Consider the following 17,803-nt stretch of genomic DNA (forward strand, 5'->3'; position numbering starts at 1 on the left):
CATATTCTCTGAACTAGTGACCACTGTACCTTACCTAGCAAGCTCAGTTTCTGCAGTTGATGAGACCTTTAACTTAACATGGAGGTTTTTTCTCTCCCTCTCTCTTTTGTGTTTTTTTTACAGTTGGGGCCATTAAAAATTGGTGGTCTGTTGCATTACATTAGATACCCAGACAGTGTAATTATGATATTCCCAATACTTAGATAGGAAATATTTCAGGTAGCATGGTGAATTCATTGCTGCAGGTATAGAAAATGTCCAATTTTAAGTGCTGTCCATGGTGAATGCAATTTACCCAACCAGGCTACATGAATTCTGTCATCTTTTCATTTATTTGTAGGTGCAGCGTGGATAATTTCTTTGCTGTAGGTGAAATGAGACACCTGTCTGTGCATTCGTGTGGGGGCAGGTTATAGTGGCTCTCTGAACATTTCTTCAAGCCCAAGAATTAATTACATCATGTTTCAGTGGCTGCATTTCATACTTGAAACTAACTCCACCATTACACAACTGGTTTTACTATACTCAGTTTCAAGATGCAGTAGTAGCTGCCTTTCAAGTCCCAGAAACACGGTTTCCTGCCATTTAGCCTCTAACCTTATGTTTTTAGAAAGCTGCTGGATATTTTGGATATAGAAATGCTTTTGCCTTTAAATAAGAGGTAGTAATGCTTAGTGTATCTTTTTAAATATATGATATATTTAAATGTAAGATGATTTTAAAACTGAGGGAGCATTTTTTTTCTTTTTCTGTTTGCAAATACTTTTGTCCAAGGGATCAATGACCTTTTTCTCCCAAAGATACGTTTTTTTTTCTGTAGTCAGATAAAGCCCCTCCATAACCTGACATAGTTTTTTCTTTCGTCTGCATTCCTTCCAGGCCATGACCGGCCTCATGTTTCTTAGTCTAGTGTTGAAATTTTATTCAAGTTGTAAATATTTATTTGCAAACCATGCCTTCAGATCCACACTTGCCAAAAAGATTTTATCCTGTCACAAGACACTTGACTCTCTACCTCATTTCTCCTTGCAGGCTCTGTTATGGTTCTTTGCTTCGCATTTAGTAATTTCTAGTTTTTATTTCTGCTTGGTGCCATTTTCCCCACTTATGTGTCTCATTGATCCTGACTGGTTTATGGTATGAGTAAAATGCATCTCAGGAGGTTTGGGAGTTTGGGTTTTCCTTTTTTTGGATCGACCAAGCCTGATGCAAAAAGTTCCTGCTGGCTTTTAGTTACACTTGTCATCTATTTATTATTTAGCCTGTCACAAAAGAAGTTTGTTAAAACAGATATATTTCTTTATATTTCGTTGTCTCAGCTTAGGTATCCTGATGGCTTGAAGGTCACATTCAAGTTTGTTTTAGCAGCTGTGATGATTGTAAATGTTGGGATAGTGCTTTTTGTTAGGATTTGCAGTGAAATTGCTTGGCTTTCACTGCAGTCCTTGACAAAGTATTAAGCCATGAAATTCATTGTACTAGCTGGATTACAAAAAACCGCTTCAACATGTTTCCCCCTCAGTACACTCACAAATTATCTGTCCATTTGTGTGTTCCATTTATTTCATAAAATTAGCTGTGCTGAGTTGCATTCTTTTCACTCTGTTGCAAATTTTTTTATGTGTATGTTCTCTGTGTGTGCATACACAAGCACACATACACATATTTATGTATATATTCTATATTTATTTACTTACATTCTTCTGGGAGAGATGCAAAGGAATTTTTTGCCATAGGATTCTCATGTAATTCAGTTACTGAAATGTTGCTGCTCTCTTCTTTGCAATTTGGATTCAAGAGCATCACAGAGTGGGGAACATCCCAGGGTAGTACAATATTTGTATTCTAAATATAGCAAATACCACAAATACCAGAGTAGCAAATGTCTGTATCCCAACATCAGATTGATCCCCCAGACAATTCAGTTCCCAGACTGAGGAAATTTGAAGTATTAATTTCTTGTAATTTCTTCTTTAAGGCGGCTTGATTCAGGTTTATTTAACTATCCTGTAGTTCCCATGGTCCAAGATACCTGGCTCTGAGAGCGGAATTGCATGGGGTACAATACTTTTTGCCTATTTGGCAAACTTTGCTCACAGAAAGTGAGTTGTGATATTGGGATATAAGTCATGACAAATCAAGGTTAGTCAATTCCTAATGTTACACCTCATTTTATTTATGCTATTTTGGCTTTGTTTTACCATCTTTTCACAGCTTTGAACCTGAGAACAAGTTCTTTAACAAGTGCCTTTTTCCTCTGAGAAAATAAGTCAGCAGGACTTCACGTTTCCGTAAAATGTAGGTTGCATGGTGGCCAAAACATAAAGCGAATCCAAAGCCTGCAGTCCATCCGACATCTGTGCAGTGTAGCACTGGGATCTTGCGGGCTATTTTGTTTTCATGGCCAGTATGCACAGCAACTCTTTCTTTCATGCTCCTGTAAGAATGTACACCCAAAGCATCATTCAATATCAGGTTTACAAAGGGATTAAACAGGGCTGGAGCAGTCCAGAAGGCCATTCTGGCACCTCCTGCCAGCATGACTCTTTTATTTGAAACTTGAGCCATGCTTTGCCTTTCGGTAGCCATTTGTTTGGCTTCTTACTGAAGGTGGGAAGTTCTAGGAAGGACCCGATCAACTCCAGCAGCCCATTTGTGCATCTGAAAAAATGCAGCAAGAAAGAATACATGAAGAATTCTGGAGGGAGAAAGTGAAGAGGTGAGCAGAGGAGAAGAAAGACAGAGACTGGACTGGAGGAGTGGGAAGAAGAAATGGAAGAAAACAGGGAAAGTGAAGAAGGGGCCATTGGAAAAGAGATGCAACAGTCCTATTCAACAATACCCATTATAATCTCTGGGCCATTCATTTTTCCTAGCCTGTATATTGCTTAAGCTAAGCCTAAGGCTTGCTGCATTTTTAAGTGTCCTAAAACTGGCTTTGAGCTCTTTTCTGGGTGGATTTGGCAAATGCAAGTGATCTTGTTTCTCCTTGGGACTGTTTCAGGGAGGAGCACTGCAGCTTAGCATATTAACGAGTCTTCATAGTTAGTGGGAACTGCTGTTTTTAAGATGAGCTTGTGCCTGACAGCTCAGAACCGGGGAGAAAGTGAACAAAGGGAAGGGGGGAGAGGGAGAAGCAGCAACTATTGAAATAAGATATTAATAGGTTAGAAAAAGCAGAATTAATGAAGACTTTTTAAAACATGCCATCAAGAACCCTGCCAGTGCAGAATTATTCATGTACATTTACTATTGTTTTTATCTGGCTCAAGCAGTAAGATTTCTACTGCTTCCCTTGGGAAAATTTTCTGCAAGAGAATAATTCCTAAGTTGGGAAAACTTTTTTGATATTAATCTTAAATTAGATTTTCTTAATTTTCTCCTATTACTTTGAGTTATGTCAAGTTATGCTGTACTAAATTGCCCTCTCTTTCTATCATGTGTCTGTAGATGATTATCACTGTCTACTTAAAACCCTTGCAACAATGCATGCTAGCTATGAGCACGACATACCTATGATCCCAGTGTTGAGCTGACCTATGCAGACTGAATTTGTTTTGCGCCTTCCTTACTGGCTCTCCCCAGTTTTAGCATTTCTTCAGGCTCTGTTTGGTTTGGGAGCACTTTTCTGCAGAAGAGGTACCCAGGCAGAGTGTAGCTCGCCAGGCGCCGTAACATCCGAGCCGTGGAGATGGAGCCTCTAAGCTTCATTCCTGGATGATGTCTTTCAGTATACAGACCAAAATAGCCTTGGCTGTATTCTTGTTGCAGTCTGATGTTGCAAACCAGGTCTTACCTACTGTCTGTAAATCTGTTTCAGCTTTAAAACTTTCCAGTCTTCCGTTCGTCAAACATCTGTGCTTTGTTTTTTTTTTTTTTCTTTGCATTTCTTAGCTGTATTTTCCAAACAGAAGCTCGTTCTATTATTTTCTACTCCCATTTCTAATGTCTCTAGGTCCTTTCTTTTTATTTTCCTGTCCTGGCAAGCTTTCATAGTATCTCCTAGTCTGCAGATATCATTACTATCTGATTTGTTGCTGCTTCTATAAGATCCATGAAAATATTGCATAAGAACAGATTTAGCACATGTCCCAGGGAGCGTGCTGGTTGACACCTCTGCAGAAATGACTTGAAGGGCAGTAGAAGAGGTTATGATGGTGTTCATACTCATGGCCTCAACAATTTGGGTAAAGCGACTAGACCAAATAAAACAAGTATAAAAAGGACATCAGGAGTCAGAGGTGACATTATGCCTATGGGAGGGATGAGAGGGGAATATTACGCTGATCAAGGAAGGTGGGAAGTAGGCATGTTCTCTCTCTGTTTCATGGGGAGGAAAAGATGATTAATACCAATGGAAATAAGCACATGCTTTGGTTGTTTGTAAGATTTTTACTGCTGCATTGTTTTTGCGTTGTTTTTACCTTACATTAGAATAGTGTTCTCTCAAAATCTCTTCCCCTCACTGTGCTTATGAAAGCTTGAGCAGGAAAACACACTCAAGTGAAAACAATGTGCATGAGGGTGAGCCAAGCTTCTGCTTTCTGGAAGAGAAATTGGGATCTGTTTGTTCTGATCTGGATCCAGCCATGTGTGCTCTGAAAATGCAGAGGCAGCTTCTGTGCCTGCCTGGGCACCCTTAGGTGAAGCTATGCTGTTGGGTGGCTTGTGCTACCCTGGAGGCTGTTGTTTGTCTCCTCCAGGAGAGACAGAGTTGGATGGATCCATCCTGCAGGTTGAGTCATGAGCCATCGGTTGGGTCACCTTGGGTTTCAGTGCATGTGCTGGGAAATAGGACTCGAGCCTCAACCACTAGTTCTTCCCTAGGCTCTTGTTCTCTCTTTGTCTGTGGTATCATTCTGAGACATGGGATATTTGCATTAGGTAGAGTGCCACTAGATACTATCACAGTACAAAAAATGATAATAGCACATTTAATTAATTCTTTGCACTTCAGTTTTGCTTTTGCAGTTGTCTTCACAGTGAATTCTGTACCGCTGCCCTGGCTTAGTTTAGCCAGGACATAACACACCCATATTCCTGTAGGAAGTGATGGGCTCTTGCTCTCCGGGCCAGGCGGGATGCCTGCAAATCTTACCTTCCTGGGTCTTGTCTGCATCTCTAAATACTCGAAGCTGTGGTCAGGCGTCACTTGTGGCTACTGATTACTGCTTCTTAAAATTCATCTGTGTCCGCAAGTCATTTAAAAAGCATTTTCCACATCTGTCCCTGGGTGCCCCAGCCCATCAAACTAAACCACCAATCTGGTTTTCCACAGCTGTTAATTTTGCTGGTCTCATTTCCACTTGATTGCAGGGAGGAAAGCAACAACTGCGCAGTGTCCAGTTTTCCATTCTTTGTCTCACAGCGAGCTGTCAGGATCTGGCATCGTTTGCAGAGCCTCCACTGTTTGAAGTTCATTTTTTTTTTTTCTGGCACTTCAAATGCTCTCACAGGCCCCCAAGGTTGAGAACCAGGTTTGTCAGACAGAGAGGTCAGACAGGGGTTACCGATGCTATCGCTGAGAGGCGAACTGTCATCACCAGACTTGGAAATTATGAACGGGGTGTGGAGGGGGAGTCCTCGGTAGCTGGTGCTGCTGCTGATCCAGAGATACTTGGGAAGAGTGGCAGCTCCTGACGGTGCTGTGGCTGTTTTGGAGCAGGGGTGGCCCCAGGAGAGGGGTGCAAGTGGGAGCTGTCCTCAGAGGAGAGCAGCCAGCAGCTCCTGCTGATGCCAAAGCCTGTTGATGTTGGTGGAAGGATTCCCGCTGCTTTGGTGGTCAAGCCCCACCTGCACAATGCGTGTAGGAAGAGGGACAATGTTTAATTCTTAGTTATATCATTGCACTTAGTACACCAGCCTTTCCCATTTTCATACTTTCATACATTTCTGAATGCTTTGACAGTGGAGAGTAAAATGTTTCCTCTCTTTTTCCTTTGTCTATCCCCACTTTCTGCCTCTGCTTCCAGCACTTAGCAGTGCTCACTTGGAGAAGGAGGAATTGAGAAGTGGCTTTTTCTATGGCAGACACTGACATTTGCTTCTGTCTTCTCTGCCCAGCCTATAAGTGAATGCCATCTTTATTTCCCCTTTCTTCAGAAGATGAGAGTATCATCTTTATGTTGTACTCCTGCCTTGTAGATTTGACTAGCAGGCACCAGGCAGCCTTCGACATCCATGGGGAATCTACTCAGGCAGAAACAACGCGGGCTGTCATGTAACCGTGTGGAGTAAACTGCATGGTACCAAGAAAGACCCTGGAGTTCCTCTTGAGTACCTGGGAAGGTTTTCAAGTCACTTATGTCACTGCAGGAGGAGTTAAGGATGAATTAATTATTTTTGTATTGGTAAAACTGCATCGTATTTATTCATACCGGAATCTCCTTCAAAAATGCGTGCTGGAATGGCTACTTAGTTTCTGTCTATGGTGATCAAACACTATGTAAGCAGAAGGTTTCTCAGTAATTTATCACATAGTAAAATCTTACTAGAATGGGAATGACTGTGCTGGTGGCTGCATATAGATTTATGGATTGTCTGCTCCAAAACTTGTTAAAATAATAATATGAATAGGTTGCTCAGAAGTAACAATACATACAACACTAAACAGAACATAAACTAAGCTTACAGATGAATGCTCTTGGCATAAAAGAGGTTTCAACCTAAAAGAATGGGACCCATGAGGGGGACATTTTAAGTTTTATCCTACTTTGTAATTGTAAATTGCCTTATAGCAGGGCCTCATTGGTAACAAGATATATATTGAATTAGCTAAACAGTTAATTGATGAAGCTCTGGCTTTAAAATGAGTGACTATAAATAACGGATACAATTCATCCGCGGTGTCCAGTAACACCAGTGAAGTCAGTGAAATTACACCAGGATTGAATTTGATTCCTTCTGTCTTTGCTTATCAGGAATACAACTTGCCCAAACATTTTATGGGGAAACATTTGCCTTAGGCTGTTTATACTGGCTGTGCTAAAGATTTGGAAGGGGAGGGAAAAAAAAAGAGCAGCTGTAGGAAGAAATCACAAAAATACTTTGTGTAATGTTCTACCTCCTTTTTCTCTCTCCTTTAATAACAGGGCAGCACGCTGAGAAAGCGGAAGATGTATGAAGAATTCCTGAGCAAGGTCTCCATTTTGGGTCAGTTGCCCTTTGACTTGTGTGTTAGTTCCTCTGTTATATGTGTTGGCGGAATGAATTTTGGTCTTTGATGGCACGATGAAACCAATGGTGGTCAAACAGAAGGTCTCACGGTTGCGTCGTTTCCGAAGGAATGAAAGTGTAAAGGGCCCTTTTTAGGACTTGTTTTTCTCATTCTTTAATATGCACTGAACATTTGTTTGAAGGGCAAATCTTTCCTTAAATATGGGAGCAGGCATGCACTGGTAACCTTTTGGTAGCTGCTGTTGCAGTAGACATAATATGGATTGAGGAGAAAGCAGTGCAGAGATATGAATTTGTCATAAAGTCTAGTTACATCCTTCCAGGTGACAGGTGAGGAGCTTTTTCCTGTGAGAATACTGTATTTATGTGCACTAAACAAACTAACCTCACAAATCAAAACGGACTGATTTTTTTTTTCTTCTGTGTATTTTACAGCCCCTGTCTCACATTCTTAAAACATCTGTTTAGCTTCTTGTCCTTGGATTTTGTTTCCCTTTGATTAATGTGATAGCCACGAAATTTGGACATGTTCTTGATGGCCTTCAGTAGGAAAAACAACAAACCCATAATGCCTGACCAATCAATCACCATTAGGAGAACAAAAGCTTCTAATAAGGAGGACAGTGTTAGACAGTACAATGAAATGTTGATGCTGTAGGAGAAACATGTTTCTGCTGGGGCTATTTTGAAAAAAAAACAGAAACAGTACAGGATTAATCTGCTATGTAATTAAAATACTTACATTTCTATTTGAACAATTTTCTTTTCTTATTTATCGTATTCCTCTGCCATTTGAGCTTATTTACCTGAAATATGAGAGTCTTAGTGGAAATATACTTGAACTTCTGAGAGGTGCTATGCGTGAAATTTTCAATTACATTTGTACGCTTAAAGTAAGGCCAAGTATGTTGCTCACTTATTAATGAAGTTTTCATCATTTAAATGCCTTATTTTATGCTTAATTTAAATCTTCCTAAATTAAGAGTGCAAATTATACCAAATTACAATGAGTATTTAAAGAAAAAAGGATCTCTGCACCTGCACTAATGAGAAGCAATTACAACAATGAGACATTTCAAAACAATTTCAGAGTAGAAAGGTTATTCAAAGATGCACTTCCTTAAACATGCGGTTTGCAATATAATTATATCCTAGTTTGTAGTACGGCTTTTCAATCTCAGTAAAAAATGAGGTAGGACTTCAAGATTTGAACCTTTTTTAAGTATGGAAAAGCACCAGACAAAATAACGCATCATTTCAGGAGCATTGAGAATTTAGGTGAAATGTGTAAGGATCTATTTCACATGTCTAAAAAGTAGATGACAGCTGGGAAACAGAAAGGTATTTTAGAAATCTCAACACAGCATTGAGAAGTCAACTTCACTTCGTGCCTTAATGTGGTCAGAACTTGGTGATTTCGTGGTGGAAAAACCTCTACCTGCTGCTTATATATATTTTGAAAGGCTTGCATAGTGTCTGTAGCTAGCCATATAACTGTAAGAACAATTTATTTTTTTTTTAAATCTAAGGATTTTTTAGATTATCAGCAGCTGCTTATAGTGTATTGAACAACATATGAGAAAACTAATTGTTTAAAATCTTTCTTCTGGAGTTTAATTAAATGTAAAGCCATGAATTGATATGTACAATTTAGAAATTGCAAAAAATTGCATATGGCCTAGTTTATTTGATGCTTGACTACAACTCTGCAACTAAAACTTTAGGAGCTTTATCATGTACAATCTTATATATGATGCTCTGTTTGCAAAAACCATTAACCAATGTATTTGTAATGGCACAATTCCCTTAGACAAAAGAGAGACACTTCGTGACTACAGCTAGAATTTGCTTTGAATTTTTCATAAAGCCAACTGAAGAAGTTTCAAGAGACTCTTTCTTTTCATTGTTAATTACTGAGTTGTTTTTTTTTTTAATGAAAAAGCCTACTTTAGTCTGTATGAAAGAGTTTTATGCTTATTTTTAGTCAAACAGAGCACTTTTTGAATGTTGCATTGACAATATGGGCTTGGTCTTTGATATTAATGCTTCTGCAGCAAAAGCCACAAATACACCGGGAAAGTGCATTAGTGACTATTAGAAGTAATCATTTCCCAAACAGCAACAGAAAGTGGCATAAAAATACAAAGATGCATGTGTGTCAGGCAACTCAAAACTTACCTTTGGTGCATTGATCACTTCGATCCGGTTTTGTTACCAGACTCAGTGTGCACTTCCGAGCTCAGCAAAAAGGTTTTTTAACTTTTAAAGAACAACTCTTTCTCCCTCACACAATACTTCTAAGCAATATTTTGAACAAAAAGGGAAAACCAGAATCTGAGAGAACAGCCCAGATCTAATCCTGGTGTCAAGAGCCATGTCTTGACTTACCATAGTTCAATAATTCATAATAAGTAAGAATCAGCAGAGCTCTAGTACATGAATTTTAGCCCAGCTTTTTGAGGCAGTGAAGGTTATATCATTGTATTATCTGTTTCTTTTAATAACTTCTAAACCTGTCACTTCTTTCAGTCAAATCTGATAAAAGTACAGAAGTTCAAGTACAATTCATTGTCTTGAATTCTCATGCAAATGGGTAGAGGAGAGAGACACAGGTTGGCACCCCTCCTCTTCCCGAGGGCAGGACGGGTAAAATTCATCCCTTAGCAAAGGCAGGAGGAGGACGGCAGTGGGACAGTGAGCAGCCCTGGACTAGCCGCTGTGCAGGGCTCTGTCTTTTGCCATGTAGGTATCACAGGGGATTTGTGGCAGCTGCAGGGGGGTGATAGGACACAAAGGCAGAGGAACCAGGCTGTATTAGCTCCATTACTCATAAAACAGACCGTTAGTATTTTCTTATTGAAGTTTATTTTGAAGTTTTATAACTTTTCTCTCTAAGTGGGGGAATGAAAAGAAAAACACTTTGTAAGCCATCCCACTGGCCAATGAAACGAAGGTGCCACTTCGAAGATCCCTACTGAGCCTCTGATCCCACTGCCACCCTGCTATCAGGGTCTTGCCCTTGGCTTCAGTGCTGCGTGATCTCACCCACGGGAAGAGTCATCTTTTGGATCGGCACTTCTGCATCGCTTATCTAGTGGGCCATCGGTAACCGGCTGAGAGCAACTCTGATGAAAAGACAGTAGGACTTGTTCTGACACCTGGTGTGGGATGTGGTAAGAGAGGATATCGGCACTCCCATATCGCTGCTATCTCCAAACAGCTCCTAGGCTGCTCCAATCCACTGCAGCATCAGGGCAGCACAGATCAGATCGCAGGCTTAGGGAACTGGAGCCAACTTTTCCTGTCCAACTTCTAAGATTATTATCTGGGTGATTACTAAAGTCTAAGACACAATGAATAAATGCATTCATGTTTCCCAACTGGAGGTTCGTGCAAAGTGCCTGGATGAAAGAAATGTTTCTTTTATAACAGAACCAAGCATAGCAGAGCTGTCAGTTTAGATACAAATCTTCAGCCAAAGTTAGAGTCTTTTTATAATAAAGCTTTATGATCTTCAATATTTTAGAGTCCCTGGACAAATGGGAGCGGCTGACAGTGGCTGATGCACTGGAACCTGTCCAGTTTGAAGATGGAGAAAAAATTGTTGTGCAGGGAGAGCCCGGTGATGACTTCTTCATTATTACAGAGGTAAGGTTGGCATCCTGATAAGCTCTGTCATTTCCTGGTAAGGAACAAGACTTTGTATTAAAGACATTTGGGTTTAATTTAATCTCTTACTTCAGCATAAATCTGAACTAACTCCACTCAAACCAGGAGAATTGCTCAAAATTCAAATGAATTCAGACACCAGTTCCATGGAAATGTCTTAAGTGGGACGATCCCTAATTTCCAGTAAATTGAAGACGCAGAGAAATTTTGAGGTGTGTCTAGTGTCTTTACTGTTTGAAGGTTTGTTTTCTACATGAGATTTTTCTTGTTTAAATCACCAATACTTTAACAAGGCAAGATCATTGTTCCCAAAGGGTCTTATAGGGGAAATCACAAATGAACATCTAAACTGGAGCAGGAGACCTGATGTGAAAATGGATAATTTGTTCTTTGTTTTGCCTTAAACTCAGTCCAAATGGCTGAGCCATTTTCTCGTTTACTCTCACACAGGCAGACAGATCTGTCAGGCAGCTGAAAATGCTGACATCTTTTGGGAGATTATCTGACACTTTGGTTCCACCGTCTCACTTCTGCAAACAGATGCTGATGGGGGTTTTTCCTCCCTCTCTGACATAAATATTTGGATCCTTAGTATCTCATACAAATACCCAAGTGCTGTGATATAATAAGTTATAAAAAGGTATTAGACAGACTCAGACTAATAACAAGACAGCATTAGGATATGATTGTATATGTATTGAAGTAGGAGCTTTTCAGTACCAGCTGTGAGTGTTCATACACAAATCTATAGACAGGGAATGACCAACATATGGCTGTGTGGTGACAGTTCAAGTGCAAATCCCAGGCCAGATGTTACATGACCAGCAACAAGGCAGCGGTGGCAGAGGAGCTAGGAGGTAATCTGAATCCCTCACTGTGGGAGAAGGAGGGTCAGGTGGATGTAAGGAAGCTGGTGTCGTCGTGTTGCCTTGGGATCCAGTTGTATGTACACAGAATATATCTCTGGCTCCATCAGGCTGCCATGTGGTGATGTGATTTAGGAGGAAAGAGACCCTGCCCCGCTCAGGTAATAAAGGGCTTGTACAGCGCCCATTCCAAATGGCTTAGAGGCCAACAGGTTTTTCTTTGATTGCTCCTTACCTGTGGATTTTTGGACAGGTGCCTCTATCCAAGGCAGCCAGAATTTGGTTCATAGTCAATATCTGATACTTAAAATTCCATCCTTCTTTCCTCCTGAATGTTGGAAATATGTATTGGATTTATGAACACAGTTTTTCTTCTAATGCTCACAAAATTGTCGGTGCAAATAACTGCACCTGTATATCACACAGTTAGACACTTAAGGAACTTTAAATATGTGACGAGCAGTGCCCCTTCAAAACAATAGCGTCACAATAAAAGAGACTAGATATTAGATAGGGATTTTTTTTTGTTAATAAGATATTTAGTATATAAGAAAAATTTAGGAAATATAACTTTTTCTCAGAAATACGGAATTTTTATTTCTACTAGTGTTACTAAGTGTGCTGTTATTCCTTGCAGCAGCATGAGACTAGGAAAACCTAATTTTCTTAGCCATCAAATCCCATGTGGAAAATTGGCAGCTTGCTTAAGAATTACCAAGGGCCTTTATTTTCCCCGTCTTGATGGAACAGCTGTTAAGACTTAAATGGGTAGAAAAGTATTAACCCTGCATACTGCATAATCATAAAGTATCTGCTCACCTCACCCTTCCACTATAAATCTAACATAGTTTCTCACTTTGGAAATTGCCTATATTTTTCTACATTAAAGAAGGAACATCCAGTAACAACTGTTTCTTGTGCTGCAGTAGTATTTATGCCTGCTCACACATAGTTTAAGTTTTATATTTTAAACCTGATTTCACAGGAGTTTACATCTTTGACGTTAAACTTTTCTGCAGGAAAGTTGATGCGAGCCGCCAGGAACACATTATTCTACAAACTGGTTGAAAGTAGTTTTGGCTGGTTTGTTGTCACAATATGTTGAAAAGTCATTAGCTTCTTTCACATATTTTTTTATGTTTGTGGCCTTATAATCCAAAACACTCAAAATGCAGCCAATTTGTTTGGCTACTATATATGCAGAAACCATTTCATATATCACCAGAATGCGGCCTCCTTTGGAGTACAGTATGTCCGGTAGTACAAAGCTAAACTTTGCCACACAATTTTTGGGCAAGGTACTCATTTATTATAAAACATGTCATTTATGGCATGCCTTAGACAAATCAGTTACCAATTTACAAAGCTGTTCTGCACCAGCATCACAAATACTGGTTCCAAGTGGGATCGTGTGACTGCTGTCATAAAAAGGTTCTCTAAGACACTCAAAACTCACACATGGATTTTAAAGTGTTAGCACAGTTTTGTATGAACTTCATGAATTAATAATTCATGTCTGGTTAGCCTGCAGCACTGCGTTCCTATGTGACATCCCTTTGGGATACCATCTTTTAAGTATATTGGTCCTGCAGAAGGACATAGCCTGTAAGTGAATTGGCACCTTCAGGATTTGCAGGCTGAACTGCAACCATTAAACCCTTTTGAAAGGGAGACTTCTAGCCTAGGTCATGATCAGAACAGCAATTCCTGCTTTAAACCAGGATATCATCCTGGTTAGTATGGACAAGAATATTTAGTCTCCCCCTTCTGTCAAGCAAGCACATTCACCTTTTCCCCTTTTTTCTTGGTATAACCTTTTTTTCATGGCTTTCTGTCCACTGTCATATCTGCAGTGTTGCAAAGATTGTAGCAGGCTGCAGGTTATTGAGGTGCAGGCTGTATGCATAAAAATGCTACAGTGCGCCGTGGAGAGCAAGGCTGCAGCAGGAGCTCAGCCAAATTATTAGAATAACAGAAAATGTGCACAGGGAAAAGTCACAGGAAACCAGGGCTTTTTAAGTTCACTGCTCACAAAGCTGTTTATGGTTCATTTTTTGTTAAAAAGTCTCATGAGAAAAGTATTATCCTGAGATTCCAGGACAGCTACAGTTTTTCTGGCGTCCTAAATCTTCACAGGCACCAGTAAGATGTTTACTTGTAGGTTGGGTGCTTTTCCATTTAAATCTCAAGCAACCTTCAACAAGATTTAGTTTTAATATTTAAAGGCTGTGATTTTTTCCAGAGATAGAATTATTTTAATGTTTATACCATATTCCTTAATTTGAAGATAGGATCAGAAATGAATGTCTGCTTACAAAAGCAAAGTAACCGCTTCTGTGAGATTGATTTACTGCACTTGAAACTGGTAATTAAAAAAAAGAAAAAAAGAAGCAGCCCTGCAGTTTCTGTATTTTCAGATATTTCCAGGTCTTATTTTCCCACTCTGGTTTTCACACAACAAACTCGGGCTTTCCCAGACCAGACAGATGTGGAATGTATCTGCTGGATTCCAAGGTCATGGAATTATCCCATATGAGATTCCTGGCACAGAGGTGAAAAACTTTAAGCACCATGAAACAATTGTTGCCATAAATAATTACATTTTGGCAAGCATAAATCATAACAGATGTACAGTTTCTAACAAATAAATTTGCCGTTGTATTGTACACTGCCACCCTGTGTACCCAGCAGTAGGGAGGATTTATTCATCTGACTTCAGATAACGCAAATATTTTTAGCTAGCATTTTAAAGTGGTAGCTTGCAAAGGCATGTGAGCTTTCCAGAGTTAAATATCCCAGCAAATGTTAAGTCCCTTTAAATGAAATGCCAGTGGAACGGGGGCTGATTTCATTCCCAACTCGTGCTTTGCCACTGACTTCAGTTCGAACAGTAGTTCAAACTACTGTAGTAGTGCTCTGGAACTGGAAAAAAATGAGGTTTTTGCTGTTGCCTAGGTTACGGAGAAAGGTAGTGACAATAGTATTAAAAATAGCGGTTATGATCATGTACCACTCTCTGAAGTTCAGCTTCGAACTTGGCTGGGTGGCACAGCACCTCGAAGAAAGTCCGTAACGCAGCTGCCAGAAATGCGGGGACCTGCAGCCATGAAGTGCCCTGCTGGGTTTTCCAGCTCCCACCCCTCCCCATGTCAGATCGTTTGGATCTACTTGTCATGACCGAGCACCGTATACGGCACACGGATATTGTCACGGGACTCTACCGACTGTGCTCAGGGAGTCTTGTAATCTCAGCTGCATACTGAGAGCTTGCTGAACTGCTGCCATATGGCCCTAACGCTCCATAAAGTTTTGACATGGCTTAAGAAAAATGCATGCACAGACACAAACGTATGCAGGTGTAGGAGGAGAGAACAGCAAAAGGTTTATAATAGTGCCACACTGCGCCCAAAGAGCACAGTTTGTAACTGTCCTTTAAATGTGCTCTCCATAGCCTGTCATCTCCTCAGGACAGTTTGGTTTAAGTGGTGCAGAAAGCAAAGAAATAAAACTGCATGAGAAGCAAAACATTTCCAATTAATAGTTGGTCGAGTTGCCCAGCAATAGCATGCAGCAGCCTAAAAATAAAAGACCTAAAAATAGAAGATAATTCACAGGAGAAAATTCAAGGGGAAATGGACACATCGTATCGAGTAGTTTCACATTAGATTTTTGTTTTTAACTTTAAAAACTAGAATATTTAATTGTAGATTAGTGCTAAGTTACAGGGGGTAGTGGCACCCTCCTCTGCAACTCCTTTGTGAAAAGCACTTCAAAAAAGCTGGGGATTTGTGTTCTTTGTTATTATCCTGCTGGTTACAGAGGAGGCAGAGTCAGGGCATCTGATTTTCAGTCTCACCTGTATTATCAGTCCAGTCTGTGGGCAGAACATTACCCTCCCTGTTTCCCCATCAGTGGGAATAATCCTAATGACACTTCATAAAGGTGAGCAAAAGTTAATAGGAAAAGGCATAAAGTATCCGTCAGTACTGAAACCAGGCAATGGGAATAGCAAAACTGGCAAGTAAGAGAAATGTTTTCATTGATGGTGCAGAAATCCTTCCAGAATTAATGCACAGAGCTGCCCGATTGACAAAAATGAATAAAGTTAGTCGGTAATGATTATTTGTCCAGCACTATTCTTGGCTGATTACATTAAAAGCAGTCCTGTAATCCTCGGGGGGCTGCTAGCTTTCATGCTGCTGTTGACATTTCAAGTCAGGGCCACAAACTGGTTCCAGTCTGGGCAGGATCCGCTGCGAGTTCTTGCTGAGAGTGTACTTGAGATACTGTCCTGTAGGTGAAATCAGTGTTTCCAGCCCCGCTGACACTCTTGGCACGCTATGGAGCGTCTCTGCACAAACGCAGTTCAAAGCCTTGTTAGGTGGAACAGTGTTTGTAAACTCTTCCTACCATGGTAACGTGCACCAACGGAGGAAGGTCCTCGGTCTACCTCAGAAGGGCGCTCCGTTCTTTACAGAATTGGGCCTTTTTGTAGGAAAAGTCGACTTGATTCTTAAATTGCACAACATGCATCTGAAGATTTATGATTTAAAAGCTTCTTAAGAAGGAAAAGAAAAAAGAAAAATAATAGCCCAATTGTTTCCTGCTCTAAATTGTTGCTCTTTGACTTTCTAACCTAAGAGAGACCCCTTTGGCACCTACCCCTGCGACAGGCAGGAGAACTACAAAGTAAACTTCTTCCGTATGGTTAATGAAGTCACTGCCTTAGGCATACTCTGCTATCACACCTGATAATCTCTTTAAAAACACAGTGTGATTAATTATTAATTAGGAAGATGAATGTTGTCTAGAAAAGGAGTTTCAAAGGCTACAATCCGAACTGCTTAGTGTTACTGGGATTTTGTTGGTACCGAAAATGTTTGTCAAAGGCAGTCTTCAGCAACTCCTAATATACCTAATAAAGAAAATATACCGAATAAAGAGAGCCAGCGGTCACTGAGGGCTCTGTACTTTACTTATTTTTAACTGCTTCAAAGTTCATCTGTGTTCAGGATGGCATTTTTAATGGCCAGCTGACATCAAAGATTGAAAGTTAGGTGTGTGATTGGGTCCCATCCTGACTAGGGATAGAGGTGAAGTATTTTGCTGAGTCAAAGGGACTAAAACGTCAGCTTAGTCCAGCTCTTGTTAAACTCAGTTCAACTTTGACTTCCATGGGCAGTGGATCAGGCTGCATATACATGCAATATCCATATACATGCAATCTTGAGCAAATCCTTATCTGTCCTCTGTCAGTAAGGGACAGTGTTTCACAGGAAGCAACTGGCTGCTCCCCTTCTTCTTCCCACCTGCCGTGGAGGACCTGTCAGTGACTGCAGCTTTTGGCCCTTCCTTCCAACTCTTTCTCTGGCCCCACTAATAACCACCACAATACAGTCACCTACAGTAAATTCTGCAAAATCTGAAACCTCAGAAGTGATGTACGATGGAGCATTTTCTTAACAATTTTGTAAAATTTCAGATTAGCCAGTATTTCTAGTCTATTTTAGAACTTTGCAGATTTTGTTCCTCATTTGTGGCAGAAACCAGGACAACTGTATGTAAATTCTGTGAGTTGCTATGAACCCAGAGACTGGAGAATAATGTATAATAGTTTAAAAATGTACAGTTAAAAAAATACTGTCAAACCCAGTCATGACTCAATCTTGAGTCCACAATCAGAATTAAGTCCTGTTGCATCATCCTTCTCCAACACCATGAAGATGGTCTAGCTTTTATATTATGAAAATGAACCTTTTTTTAAAAGAAGTCTGATGTGTAAGAAACCAATGTAAAAGCGATGTACGCAGCCAGTATTTTGTTACGGAAAAAAATTCTCACCTGAATTGGCACATCCATGTAGTATGACCAAATAATTTTGAGAGTCTTAATGACTATGGCATATAGTATAGGTAACCTTTTAACCAGCTCATTTTATCTTAGCTACTTATCTGTCTTACATGAACATCTCATGAACTTCACGGGGTTTATCCTCACTACACCTGTGTGATGAGGTGTGTGAAGCAACCTCCACATTGCATGTTGTGGTCTGAAGCACAGACACAAGAATTAAGATAGTTCTTCATTCCTGC

General features: G+C 40.1%; 1 protein-coding gene across 1 annotated transcript in view; it reads left to right on the plus strand.

Moving 5' to 3' along the window:
* Positions 1-17,803, plus strand: part of LOC104074221 (cAMP-dependent protein kinase type I-beta regulatory subunit) — a gene marked incomplete at its 5' end in the record, with an annotated part of 81,095 nt that overhangs the window by 51,352 nt on the left and 11,940 nt on the right. The window contains 2 exons of the mRNA XM_009574276.1: positions 7,092-7,152; positions 10,703-10,824. Coding sequence (XP_009572571.1) covers positions 7,092-7,152; positions 10,703-10,824 — 183 coding nt within the window. The remainder of the gene's footprint in view (positions 1-7,091; positions 7,153-10,702; positions 10,825-17,803) is intronic.

This window comes from Fulmarus glacialis, unplaced genomic scaffold (genome assembly GCF_000690835.1).
Source record: "Fulmarus glacialis isolate BGI_N327 unplaced genomic scaffold, ASM69083v1 scaffold15103, whole genome shotgun sequence".
In the NCBI taxonomy this organism is placed as follows: Eukaryota; Metazoa; Chordata; class Aves; order Procellariiformes; family Procellariidae; genus Fulmarus; species Fulmarus glacialis.